Below are 12,970 nucleotides of genomic sequence, written 5' to 3'. Positions count from 1 at the left end.
TCCTTGATGGCTTATTATGTATGGAGTTCAATGGTATTTGCGATTTAAATTCCCGCGACTACGCGCCCTCGATTTTACGCTTTCAACTCGACGGCATCTTTATCCGTTTCACCATCGAGATGATGACGTCGGACGCTTGCGCCTAACACCCCGTATATCGGATGACGTCATATATATCGGCGTTTCATTTCCTCGTAATCGTTCGTTGCACCTGTCTCACGGAGAGGTAGGACTGGCGCAAAGTCCCTCGAGCAGTCGCTCCTTTTGATATTTCGATGTATATAAATATTCTTGTTATGTAATAAAATGTGAAGATTAATATTTTCATTAATATAAAGTGTGTTATTTAATTTATAAAAATTATATTATTTTCATTAATAGAAAAGTTATTTAATTACATAAAGTTTATATTATTTTATTGATGTTATATTGATACGTATTGTTTTATAAATTATCTAAAATTTTTATTGTTTTATAAATTATCTTAAATTATCTTGCATATTAATTCCAATATTTATACTTTATAGTCTACCTAATTTTATTTACAAATATCCTATGACTTAAATTTTTCTAATTGAAAGTTTAATTAACTGAAAATTTAATTCAAAATTTATTTCGTTCGTCTTAACCATTTTTTAAAAAATTATCTTATATGCTCTTACTGATGTTTTTTTTCTGAATCTTTCTTGTGTACCAAAGGGAGTTTTTGCCCCGTTTAATAAATAAATAAATCTTGTCGATTAATATCGATTATCGATTCTCTGCGACCGGAGTCGTTCGTTGCCCCGAGAGATTATAAAGTCGTTCAACTTCAATACAACTGAAACGACTGAAATTATCGGCGATATATATAGCACCGTATTATTATTGAACCATAGCTATATCCGGTCTACCGGTTATACATCAACACCAAATATAGCGAGATTTCCGATATTATAACTTACAATGTATGCTGCCTTTGGTAGCTCGACACACAAAGGAATATTTCAAATTTCAATTATATAATTTCACTAGATATATACGATAATGAAAATAGTTATCGAATATTTTAATGTATAAAATTTAACGGAATGTTCTTCCTCTCCCAATTTGGGTAACCTTGATTTTAAATATATCACATTGAATATTTTATTAATACTTATATTTTATTACGTGAATTTTTTTAGGGGTGAAATCTATAATAGGATTGTGCTTTATATAAATATATCTTAATTCTTGGATAAAAGATCATCTTATCCATAATTCTTATAATAAGAAATATATAACTAGCTTGTTACATAGGTTTCTGATGAAACTTTACGGAATAACCACCACTGTTGGGATCCTGCTGCAGCTCAAAGTTATTTGTGGAAAGGCCGAAGGGCTTCAACACTAGGTTACCTAGCTCTTTAAGCTTCCCCAACATTTCTGTCTTTAACTTTTCGTTTCTTTCATTAATTAATGGAGGTAACCTCTGTGAAAGAGAAATAATTGATACATCAATAAATTGTTGTAAATAATGTTTCAAATACCTATATTTTTCAAGCAAGTATATTACCTTAATAGCATGATTAGCCTCTGTGTGATTAGGATCGAATGTTAGTATTTTTTTAAAATCTTCTAATGCCTCGTCCAACTTATTCGTCTCCTCGTACAATTGTGCTCTTCTAATGTAAGCCTTTACATAGGCGGAATTTAATTCAATAGCTTTTGTACAATCAGATATCGCCGAGTCCTTCTCTGTCTGAAATTAATATGGTTTATATAAATATATCTTAATTCTTATGGATGAAAGATCATCTTATTCATAATTCTTATAATTGCTTGCTGAATAATGACTGGAAGATACGAACGCAATATATGTCAATAGCTACTTTCAACAAGTACCTGACATTTCGCTTTCGCCGCTGCTCTGTTAGCGTGCAATATAGATCTTTCTTTGCTATACGCTAAAGGGCAAATCCGCAAAGCTTGCGTGTATTGAGATATCGCCGACACGTATTCGCCGTTTTTGAAGAGATCATTCCCCGTCTGCTTTAAACCCTCCGCCTCGCACTTCAATTCCTGCGAAAGTAGACAAATGTAACATGGTATTTTAACATAATAATAATAATAATAATCGTATAATAATGGAAGGACATGCAAACGTACCTCCTGTTCAGCTTCTGAAAGTGACAGATCTCTGTCCTTGAGAAGATCCTCGATTGCATCGTCCGAAGGCTCTGCATCTTGTGCGCTATTATTACCTTGCTCCTTATCTAGGACATCCCACGAGTCATCCGTGGTGTTTTTCGATTCCGCATCCTCGTCCACTTTGATATAGGAACTTTTTAGATCTCGGGTGAGCTCCTCGATGACCTCCTCGTTGGACTGAAGTCCCTTCGATCCGTCACTCGCGTTATCCATCGCTAAATCGGCATCAACGAAACGTGGAGACGCGTAAACACAACACGCAAGATCAATCAGCTGTTCGACGGAAGCGATTCACCCTGACTTGACGTTTCTTCTGCGCTCAACGATAAGTCGCGTATCGCTTCTAACCAACCTCGCACGTCGATCCTTAACAACAATTTAATGGATTCCGTCCTTGGCGAGCTTTTTTCTCCTCTCTTCCTTTAAATACGCCTGTTTTGCATTTTTAAATTACCAGGAAAATGCAATGTATATCGCGACATCGGCGGAGACAGAAGGACGTTGCGCCTTTTAAATACAGATGGCGCGAGAGGCGCAAAGATCGCGCGGAGATGAAGAGGGGAAACTGCCTGTCACGTGTCTCGACCCGCGAGGACCAATGAGCTTGCGGCTCTTCCGCTGAAGCTGCGAGTTCATTGGACGGCACGCGATGTTTGAGAAAAAGCATCGTTGATCTTTGAATCGATGGCTGCGTTCAGCAGGAAAGTTGCTTTGCACTGTTGTAAAATTCGTGAATCTGATTGGTGTATGCTCTTAGATCCAGTCAAAATTAAGAGCATATACCAATCAGGCTCACGAATTTTAGAACAGTTGCAAAGCAGCTTTTTCTGCTGAACGCAGCCGATGACTTTGATTTGAAAATTACATAGTCATGTAAATACGAGAATTTTCGCGGAACATTAGACGGCCATAAAACATTAGTTGGAGGATCAGTGAGTAAGTTTTTCTGCGGAAATAAAATACACGTCGAAGAAAGCGCGACCTTCAAAAAAAAAAGAGAGAGGTTTCCTGAGGGAAGAATTATATCTTATTTACGTCTCTGAATATCTTCTCTGATTATGCATATTTGATTATCTCTTGTTTCCTTGAATTATCGCGACACGAGATCGCGTATAATTTTTTATCGTTATTTTTCACGAAAAAGAAATAAAAATTCGCAATTTGTTAACATTTATTAAAATATAAAAATATCGTGTACAAAAATCATGCATCTCAATTTTCTTCTTAATTTGATACTTTATGTTTCCTCTCTCTTCTCGTAAAATTAATTACATGCATTTTTAGCTCGTAAATTTCTCCGACAGATGGAACAGAATAATTTTATCTGTCAGAAATTCACATCTGTCACAAATTAAAAATGTGCGCAAATCTCACGATATAATCGTCACGTTTTTTTTTTTTCTTTTTTTCGCAATCGATGAGATAAACAAGCCTTATAAGCGCGTAAAAACTTAATTTATGTGCGCGGAAAAAATTCCGCGCATGTTTCGAAGAAGAAGTGTCGTAACCGTATAAATTAAACTGATTAACGATAATATGATGCATGATATCGTTCGAAAGGAATTATGTCGAGCGAGGTCACGAGGCGATAAATTGGCCGGGCTCTTAAGATTATTATTCAGAAAGATTCGAAGACCCGCGAGCCAACGAGGATTTTTGGGCGCGTTCACATGTGTGCGTAAGTATTACACGTATATTTGCGCTAAAAACGACGTTATTCTTCGCGCGAGAGTAAATATTTTACAACGATGACGATGAGGAAATTGATCGATCGTCGAATGTCACTTTAGGAGGCGCGAAATAAGGAGAGAGAGAGAGAGAGACAGAGAAACAGCTGATTCTGACATTTGATATTTTTTCCCTTTTTCTCGCAGATTCCCTTTTTGGAATATTCAATTTATTTCGCACCGCAAATATAACCGGGCAATCTAAGAATAGCGATCGATAAAAGGACGATAGAGAGGGAGAGTGAAAATTAGAAGGCGACCGAGAGACGGAGATAGAAGAAGATAGGAAAACGGGGGAGGGGGAAGTATATATAACACATATCGGACGCACCACACGTCGTTCTCGTTCTTGGGTCGAGGACGAGAGGCGCGAAGGAATTAACCACGGCCTGTGTTTATATGATTCCCGATGAGGCGAATGGGACCGGGATCGAGTACAGTGTAAGGGTTCGATCTGCGAGAAAATTGGACGGCGGGTGCGATAAAAGTGCCTTTTCTGTCATCAACGCGCGCGCAAAATGGTAAGTTTACTCGGCGAACCCAGCTGACTTGACGTTCCGCTCGTTTTCCGCAAGTTCATCAATCACTGTTATTTCTAACATATTTCTGACATTTTTTTCCTCCCCCAGACAGACTCTTTTCTCCCCCAGTCTCAGAGAGACGGAGCAAGGCTGAGACAGCGAACGGCGAAGAGGACGTCGGTCGAGTTACCTTACGAGAACAAGATCATCTCGAAGAAGCAAGACGTACTGCCAAACGAGACCCAGCATCTCCTCTTCGTCCTCACGTTCTTTCTCTTCGTGTCTTTCATCATCATCGTCTTGGAGAGAAATCTGCCTGAACCGATCACCATTGATCAGGAGAGACTGTATCCGGAGAGATTCGTAGCTGAGCGAGCTCGCAATCATATTGTGAATTTAACGTCGTGCGGGCCTCGTGTCGCCGGGAGTTACGCGAACGAAAACATTACTCCTCTAGTTCTCATGACAAAGATCAATAAAGTGATTGAAACGGCGCACGAGAATCACAGAGTAGTTTTTAATGTTACAAGGCATAGCGGTGCATTTCCACTCAAGTTTCTTGATGGCATGACCAACGTTTATAGAAACGTGCAGAATGTTGTTGTTAAAGTCGCACCTCACAGGCCTACGATGCACAGCTTGCTGCTTAATTGTCATTTTGATACATTTATAGAAAGTCCAGGTAAACAAATTATTATGATACAAGGTTGGCAAAGTTCTACATTTCTAGAATATAATTCATGCCAGTGGTAAAAACTGATATTTCTGAAAAACTGGTTTTTTTTTCTTTTAAAAATGATAAAATATAAATAGGAAATTTTTGTATCAATATTCAGCAATTAAGAGAATGTTTCCAAAGCATCAATGAAACTAAAATCCATATTAGATTAGGAATTAACATAACAAATAAATTAGTTTTTTATTAGAAAAAGTTGAAGGATAAATATGAATCAGATATTGATAACAATTTTTAATTCTGTTATTACATTTTTCTTATATAAATCAAAAATTAATATAAGATTCAGTAACATTTACATTCCCAAAATTTTGTTTTAAAAATTTTATATATTAATTTGAATTGAAAAAGAATATATTATTATTTGGATTTTATTTTTTATAAATGATGGTAATTAGTATGATTTAATAATTAAAGCAAAAAGATCTCTTTCTCTTTTTGCATCAAATTTATATAAAAATATTTTAGTGTTACATATTAGTTATTTTTATAGTTTTCACCAGTTTATTCTATTGGATAAAAATCGGAATTTACCATAGTTCCATTCGCTGACCAATCTTGACAATATATGAAAAAAACATCTGTTTCTAATGCATATACACGATTATTATTTAAATGAAAAACTTCAGGCGGTTCAGACGATGCTGCTGGTTGTGCTGTAATGCTGGAGATTTTACGATTAATTACTCAAAGCCCCAAAATATTGAAGCATAGTATTATATTTTTATTTAATGGTGCAGAGGAAAATATATTGCAGGTATGTTAATTTTGATAGTTGTAAGTAATCCAGGGAGGCATTTTATTTTCATAATATACTTTGTAGGCATCTCACGGCTTTATAACACAGCATCCATGGGCAAAAGAAGTTCAAACATTTATAAATCTAGAAGCATGCGGAGCGGGTGGTCGTGAATTATTATTTCAGGCTGGACCTCACAATCCTTGGATGCTCGAGGTACGTCATCTTATCTGCTCTGTTATATTAACTCAACATTAAAACTCCTTTCTCATTGTGACATATTTACACAGGTTTATGCCAAATCTGTGCCATATCCTCATGCGTCATCGTTAGCTCAGGAAATATTTGAAAGCGGCATTGTACCTGGTGATACAGATTTTCGGATATTTAGAGATTTTGGAAAAGTCTCTGGTTGGTTTTATAAATTTGTTTCTTTATTATTTTATTATTACAAAGAATTTACATATAAAATTTCTAATCCACATGTAAAATTTCACACAGGCGTCGATTTTGCATGGTCAAAGAATGGCTATGTATATCACACTAAGTTTGATAATGTCGATCAGATACCACTGGGAGCTTTGCAACGAACCGGCGATAATATTCTCGCATTGACAAAAGGGATAGTGTTCGAAGATCACTTAGCAGATTTGAGTATGCAAGACACACGGGGAAATCTCGTGTTCTTCGATTTTTTGGGCGCATTCATGATTAGATGGCCGCAATACATCGCCAGTACAGTTAATATCGCCAGTTTAATTATAGCTGGGTACTCTATCTATTTGAATATGCAGAATGCACGTAGAAGTAAGAATATACAATCATTATTTAGATTGAATCTTCAGTAGATCTCAATCAATATCCATTTCCTTGAGCAAATCTGAATAATATTATCAAATTATCGAATATATAGATATTAAAAGATGGACGTACATGAGACATGTGATAATGTGCGTTGGAATAATCATCGTCTCGTGGCTGGCGTCCATGTTTTCCTGTACGTTAATCGCCCTGATTCTGACTAAACTGGGAAAGGTAATGAGTTGGTACGCGAGACCGGCGTGGCTATTTTTTTTATACATCTGTCCAACCACTTTTGTGTCGATGATTGTATTTTTACATATCGGATCGAGACAGAGGAAGGCAAGTGATAAGATATGTTCTGTGACAATTTCATTCATTAAATGATTACGCTTGTGTATTTTGGATATTAATTAACAAATGAATTTAAAAGCTTATTTGTGAAAAAAATTGTTTATAATAGAATAGTCGATTTTACAGAGAATAATCGAATAATAGAATAATCGAATTTACAGGAAGTTAGCTCTGCATGGATCTTGTATCAAATGTACTGTGACGCGTACGCCATAATATGGATGACGATTCTTTTCGTGTGTGTTTTATTCGAGATACGATCAGGCTTTATACCGTTGCACTGGGTCTTAATCCCAGCGATTGGAAATATCGTGCGGCATTATTTCTTTAGCAAATGGAAAGGTAAATATAATTTTAGCATAATTCTTTTATCGTTTTTCAAGTACTAATATTAATAATTTCAATCACTTTCCCAATAAATACTGTTTGATGCAGTGATATAACGTGTAATAAAGCATATATTATTTTACATTACAACAGTAATGTAACAAAATATATTATATTGTTATGTATATGTTTCTTTTGCTATTGAAATTAGACTTAATTAACTCATATTCAATTTTTTTATTAAAATGAATATAAAGGAAAGGTCTAAAATATATATCCATTGTTTTTAATTTCTAATACAATCCTAATAAAGGATTCAGGGAACTCAGAATATTAAATGGATTATTTGAAATGGGAGGAAAGGGGACAAGAGAGAGTAGGAAATAATTTATTTGCTAATTTATTTACTTATTTGAAACAAAAAAAATCAAAATTTCTATATAAATTAAATTCTGAATTTTATAAATTAAATACACATAATTTACTCATTTAATTACCAACTTTATATATATGATTAATATTATATATAGATCAATTTTCTACATGAAATACAACTACAACGATATACATATGTTATATTACATGTTCATTTATGAATGGAAAATAATAATTAACCATTAACTTATCAGTAACACTTATATATTGTAATATTCCATTTTAGTTTTTATATAACATTCATATAACAGTGTTTACTAGATTTAAAAAAGCGTTTTTCTCTCTAAAATATTTAATATAAAATACTTTTATATAAATGTTGTAGACTGGAAATGGCTTTGTTATCATTTGGGATCATTGAGCCTGTCTTATATACAGTCATTTTACTTAGCACTCAGTGCTCTCTATCTCTTTATCCCAATAATGGGAAGGTCCGGCGGCAGTATTAATTCCGAAGTTGTAGTGGCTAATATGTTGTCAATATTATTCTGCCTGCTGTTTAGTTTCACGGTAAAATATTTAATAGTAATTGATAAATCGTATTTGCATGAAGTGTAAAATTTGAAATTATTAATTTTTACATATTTTTTCAATACTGTATATAACATAATATATAACTGACATCTCAATATTTTTAGCTGCCAATAGTGCTTCTAATAAAGAATGCGGAACGAATTATAAATGTGATAGTTGGGATTTTCTTAATTGCCATTGCTGTGTTAATTTTAACACCACTTGGATTCCCTTACAGTGGTGATCCATTATCGCCTGCTCCAGAACGATTTATGATCGCGGTATAACATAATTTTTTTCTTTTTTTTGTGTTCAAAAAATTTTTTGTTTTATGTAAAATAACAGTTTGTTATTTATCATACATATATATCTTTTTCTATGATTTACAGCATACTCAACGTCAGTTTTATGATGTAAATGGTAATGTTAGATATTCTGGTACAGGATATTGGTTAGTGAATTTAGATATGAATAGTCCTCACAGTGTAGAATCAATAGTACCTGAAGTGGCTGCCGCGACGCCAACAATCAGAGATTGCGAAAAAGAATTATACTGTGGTTTTCCATATTTAATGCCAGTCACAACTTTCTTATGGTAGATAATCGAAATTGATAGAATTATTTGAAAATAAAATTCAAATTTCTTTTTTCATACCGAAATTGAGAAAGTGCATTTTTTTTACAGGAAAACGAGTTGGATTCCTGGACCTGCCCCGATTATAAGTATCCCTACAAAACTCGAGATGATTTCAAAGACTGCAAAACAGCACATGGTTAATTTTACCTTTAATGTTACAGGTAATATAATAATATAATAATTAATGTTTATCTATCCAATCTATAAAATTCGCCAGTATAAATCATTTTATTGACTTTTTTAGGTCCTGATCATATAGGCATAATTCTATCTCCATATAAAGGTGTTCACTTAGAAAAGTGGACTGTGAGTGATGAGAAACCGGTACAAGGTCCAATGTGGAACGATAGGGAAACTTACTTCATTTATTATGCATGTGCCTCAGATTGTATGCCATATACATTTTCTATCGAGTTGAATGTAAGTTTGTGATTTTTGTAAAAAAAAAGTGTATTCTTTTATTGCATTGGATGACATCGAGCCTTTTGTATCATCTTAAATTATGTGCACCCCTAGATGTCTACTGCGCAGAAAGGCTCGTGCTTGTCAATCGCGTTAGCCGGACACATTTTACACGGCAATCACCAAAGATCTCCAATATTTAAGAAATTTTTGGCGCAATTCCCATCATGGACTGTCATCACTCCCTGGACAGCGACGTATACATCATGGGAATTTTGCGAACGAGAACGACAGTAGGATAATGATGTGGTAAGCGTGGACTAAAATGCAAAGCAATATTGTCCTACAGAATAGAGCATTTCTCGACTTAACAAAGCAGCCTAATAACGTGGCTATATAACATCGCTTGAATACTTAGATTTAGTCTTTACATTTCTTAAGGTATTTCAACATTCGAAAAATATCGAGAAACGTTAACGAAATACAGTAAAGAATGAAACGACGAAGCGTTTTCATTCTGAGTTTATATGAATTTTTTACTAGCGTATTATCGTTAACAGAAACGATGTCAAATTAGCGTAAGACGTTGATTTAGATTTAAATTATACGGAAACATCTTATCATTATATAAATATATACATATAGAGAGAAAGAGAGTGAAAAAGAGACAAGAAGAAAGATAATACGATCGAAAATATTTGCCCAAATGCTTTCAAAAGTGATAGCTACTATTATTTTTCGTAGAAAAATATACAGTAATATTGCATATCATATAAGCACGATTAAGAATAATTCTACGCACTATTTTTCGATAATTTCGACAAATATTAAATAAAAAATCAAAATCTAGAAATTAAATGATGACATAGAAACTGTGATTGCATGATATACGCTCTCTTAGTACACTTCAAATCTACAGATTTAAATATCGATACTAATTCAATTTACCATTTCAGGCGATAAATCGGCTACTAACATTACATGATTAGCATATTGTGCATGAATTATTACAAGAACTGTTTGAACCGTTTACAGACTGTTTTATGCTTTTGAATACCTTAGAGCTTGCGAGTTTGAAAGTTCGCGGTTTAATCAGCCATAGCTGCTATTTGACATAAAATACAGCTCGATGCTGTTAATCACATCAAACTTTCCTCGTAAATAGACAATATAAATGACAAGTAAATAATAGTTTACACTTACATCTCTTAATACTTTAGATGCGACAAACAAAAGTTATCTCAGATACTAAAATTAAATACTTGAAGTTTAATATTTTGAATAGTAATCAAAGAAATAACATTTTTTCCTAAATATATTTGTGTATGCGTGTGTATACACATATGCACACATATACATACACAATATTAACATGTTATATTTTATTCTTTGATTTAAGTATTGATTACCTATATGTAATGAATTTAGAGAAATTTGTAAGAGCATCAGACTTTTTAAAGAGCTTTCATTTTATGCTCTAATCAATTTATGAACCATTCCTATTTTTCCTAGTATTAGATAGATATTTAGAAATTTATAATAGCGTATCAAAAAAAATTGAGACGACATGAGTGTATATATATATATATATATATATATATATATACATATATATATATATATATATATATATATATATATATATATATATCCTGATGTAATTTTTAATGACTTTTATATAATAGTTTAATATTTTGCATTTAGGTGCTAATCTGCTATCTCTTTATGCCGTAGTTATAAACAGAGGACTTATATCACAAGATTATCTTTAATTCTAAAATCCTTAATTTCTTTATGCAACTTTCTCTTCAGTGAAAAAATAATTTTTTTCGTCTGTAAAAGTATTTCAGATAATTATGTGATAATTATGTTTGTATACAAAGTATCCACATTTTACGACATCTTATTGCACTTTTAACAATATATTCCGGGTAAAGCATTGGGAAGCACTTTCTTATTACTAGATCTATTAATACATGACAATTAATTATTATTCTTTTAATGTGATTTTGACACGATTTCCTCTTCTCTTTCATAATTCACAATTAATATCAATTTATTCCACGAGAGCACAATAAAGACTATTACTTAATAAAATTGATTAACGGGACACCTAGTTTTTATTTCTATAACAGTTAAAAGACTATGAGATATTCTGCTTACGTAATTTTTACCACGAGTCCATTGAGACACAGCTGATTGCTTAAATACACGCTTATGCCTGTGCCGTAAGTTACTCTTATGTAACTTACCGAATTATTCATTGTACTTGATAAATTATAATATACGACGAATATGATTATATATCGCGCGAAACTTGTCATTGAAATCTTTCGCGAATAGAGAAAGTTCTCTATCAATATTAGTATATCGATCAATATTAGTGATTAATAGTACAAAAAAAAATACGCGCGCATATTTCGTTATAAAAAAATCATAGTTTTATATAATATATGAATCAAGATTTTGTAGTAACAAAGTAGTAAAATATATCAAACGTGAAGACAAATATTAAAGGATGTTAGAGAGAACATTTATGTAATATATTTTATTTTATAATATATTATTATATAATATATTTTGTAATATATTATAATATATTATATATTTTATAATATATTTATAATATATATTATTGTAATATATTATTATGTAGTATAAAATTGTTTGTTTCCTGTTTGTTACACAATTTATGTTACATTGTTATTTACGTTATGTTAATATTATTAAATATTAATTAGGTTACGTATTTTCATCTATGTTCACATTAATTATCTGTATCTATTATAAATTGTGGCTGTTTATCCAATTGTTCGCTAATTTTCTTACACACGATTTACAATTTTTTAGCTAAAAAAAAATGTTTTAAAACCGCACAAATCCATATTTACTTAATTCGTGTGCACAAAGTTATAAGCAATAATTATCTCAATTTAAATAGCAGCTGTACGTAATTAATTACAACGACTTGAAAAAAATAGCCGAATATTGCAATTTGTCTTATATGCACCCTCAGAAAGGATTTCTAATAACAAGACAAAAAATATTCTTGACACATTTAATCCGGTCACAATCTTATGTAGTATAAAAATGAAACAATTTTAAAACTAAAACAATAATTCTTATTCTTCTCTCTCGAATTAAATAAGATTGTCTTTATAATCTGGAAACAAGAATAATATAAAGAAATCTAAGCTATATATTCTTGCACTTAGAATAATTTGATATTAGCGCCATTTAATAAATAAGAATATATTCTTAATTTGCGACTTCTACGCCGCAACTCGATTTTCGTGTGCGCGACATGTTTCTTCATTTACCGCTATGCGGCGACACCACTCTTAATTTTTCTCGTACTCAATATTTACCATGAAATGTATATAAAGGACTTGTATTAACATAAGATCTAAAGTATATTTTTCTCCCTTAGCAGTGATGCGGAAGAGAGGACGCCTGCTCACACACAGGTTCTCTATGTGCATTTGAGCCGCATCCTCTTTCTGACATCACTGTTTATCAATTTAATTTCAAGTTGAATTTAAAATAATTTATTTAATAATCTGGATTCCTTGTTGGGATTCAGAATATTAAACAGATTATTTCAAA

At 32.5% G+C, this 12,970-nt stretch overlaps 2 protein-coding genes across 5 annotated transcripts; one reads left to right on the top strand and one right to left on the bottom strand.

Annotated features, from left to right (window-relative positions):
* Positions 1–1,126: 1,126 nt before the first annotated feature.
* Ttc1 (Tetratricopeptide repeat domain 1) lies at positions 1,127–2,687 on the bottom strand. Its single transcript, XM_083105546.1, has 4 exons — positions 2,131–2,687; positions 1,867–2,043; positions 1,538–1,723; positions 1,127–1,453 (listed from the first exon to the last, which is right to left on the bottom strand). The coding sequence occupies exons 1-4, from the start codon at positions 2,383–2,385 to the stop codon at positions 1,274–1,276; spliced, it is 798 nt and encodes a 265-aa protein (XP_082961672.1). The 5' UTR covers positions 2,386–2,687; the 3' UTR covers positions 1,127–1,273.
* A 308-nt stretch (positions 2,688–2,995) lies between these two features.
* LOC145975025 (endoplasmic reticulum metallopeptidase 1) lies at positions 2,996–10,916 on the top strand. Of its 4 annotated transcripts, none has more exons than XM_083105176.1 (16): positions 2,997–3,108; positions 3,733–3,846; positions 4,047–4,420; positions 4,529–5,102; positions 5,786–5,913; positions 5,980–6,111; positions 6,186–6,306; positions 6,397–6,702; positions 6,809–7,038; positions 7,212–7,392; positions 8,138–8,322; positions 8,451–8,606; positions 8,715–8,920; positions 9,011–9,123; positions 9,207–9,382; positions 9,479–10,916. In XM_083105176.1, exons 3-16 carry the CDS (start codon positions 4,418–4,420, stop codon positions 9,659–9,661), a joined length of 2,694 nt encoding a protein of 897 aa, XP_082961302.1. In that variant the 5' UTR covers positions 2,997–3,108; positions 3,733–3,846; positions 4,047–4,417; the 3' UTR covers positions 9,662–10,916. The 4 variants fall into 4 exon arrangements, with proteins under 4 accessions (XP_082961306.1, XP_082961298.1, XP_082961302.1 ...); XM_083105168.1 differs by having other exon boundaries at positions 3,733–3,850; XM_083105180.1 differs by lacking the exon at positions 3,733–3,846 and having other exon boundaries at positions 2,996–3,104.
* Positions 10,917–12,970: the final 2,054 nt, after the last annotated feature.

The sequence above is a fragment of the Camponotus vicinus genome, unplaced genomic scaffold (assembly GCF_025532165.1).
Source record: "Camponotus vicinus isolate PSW18456_S1 unplaced genomic scaffold, iyCamVici1.0 SCAF_1, whole genome shotgun sequence".
NCBI lineage: Eukaryota > Metazoa > Arthropoda > Insecta > Hymenoptera > Formicidae > Camponotus > Camponotus vicinus.
The sequence above is the reverse complement of the archived record's forward strand: the minus strand, read 5'-3'. Positions and strand labels throughout refer to the sequence as shown.

Bases quoted from the DNA above. Each gene is read 5' to 3' on its own strand.
- LOC145975025 (XM_083105180.1), top strand. The intron at 6,112-6,185 runs GTACGTCATCTT...ATATTTACACAG, and splicing joins ACAATCCTTGGATGCTCGAG to GTTTATGCCAAATCTGTGCC. The intron at 9,124-9,206 runs GTAATATAATAA...TGACTTTTTTAG, and splicing joins TTTTACCTTTAATGTTACAG to GTCCTGATCATATAGGCATA.
- Ttc1 (XM_083105546.1), bottom strand. From the start codon at position 2,385: ATGGATAACGCGAGTGACGGATCGAAGGGACTTCAGTCCAACGAGGAG. The intron at 1,724-1,866 runs GTACTTGTTGAA...TATTAATTTCAG, and splicing joins CGGCGAAAGCGAAATGTCAG to ACAGAGAAGGACTCGGCGAT. The intron at 1,454-1,537 runs GTAATATACTTG...TCTCTTTCACAG, and splicing joins AGGCTAATCATGCTATTAAG to AGGTTACCTCCATTAATTAA.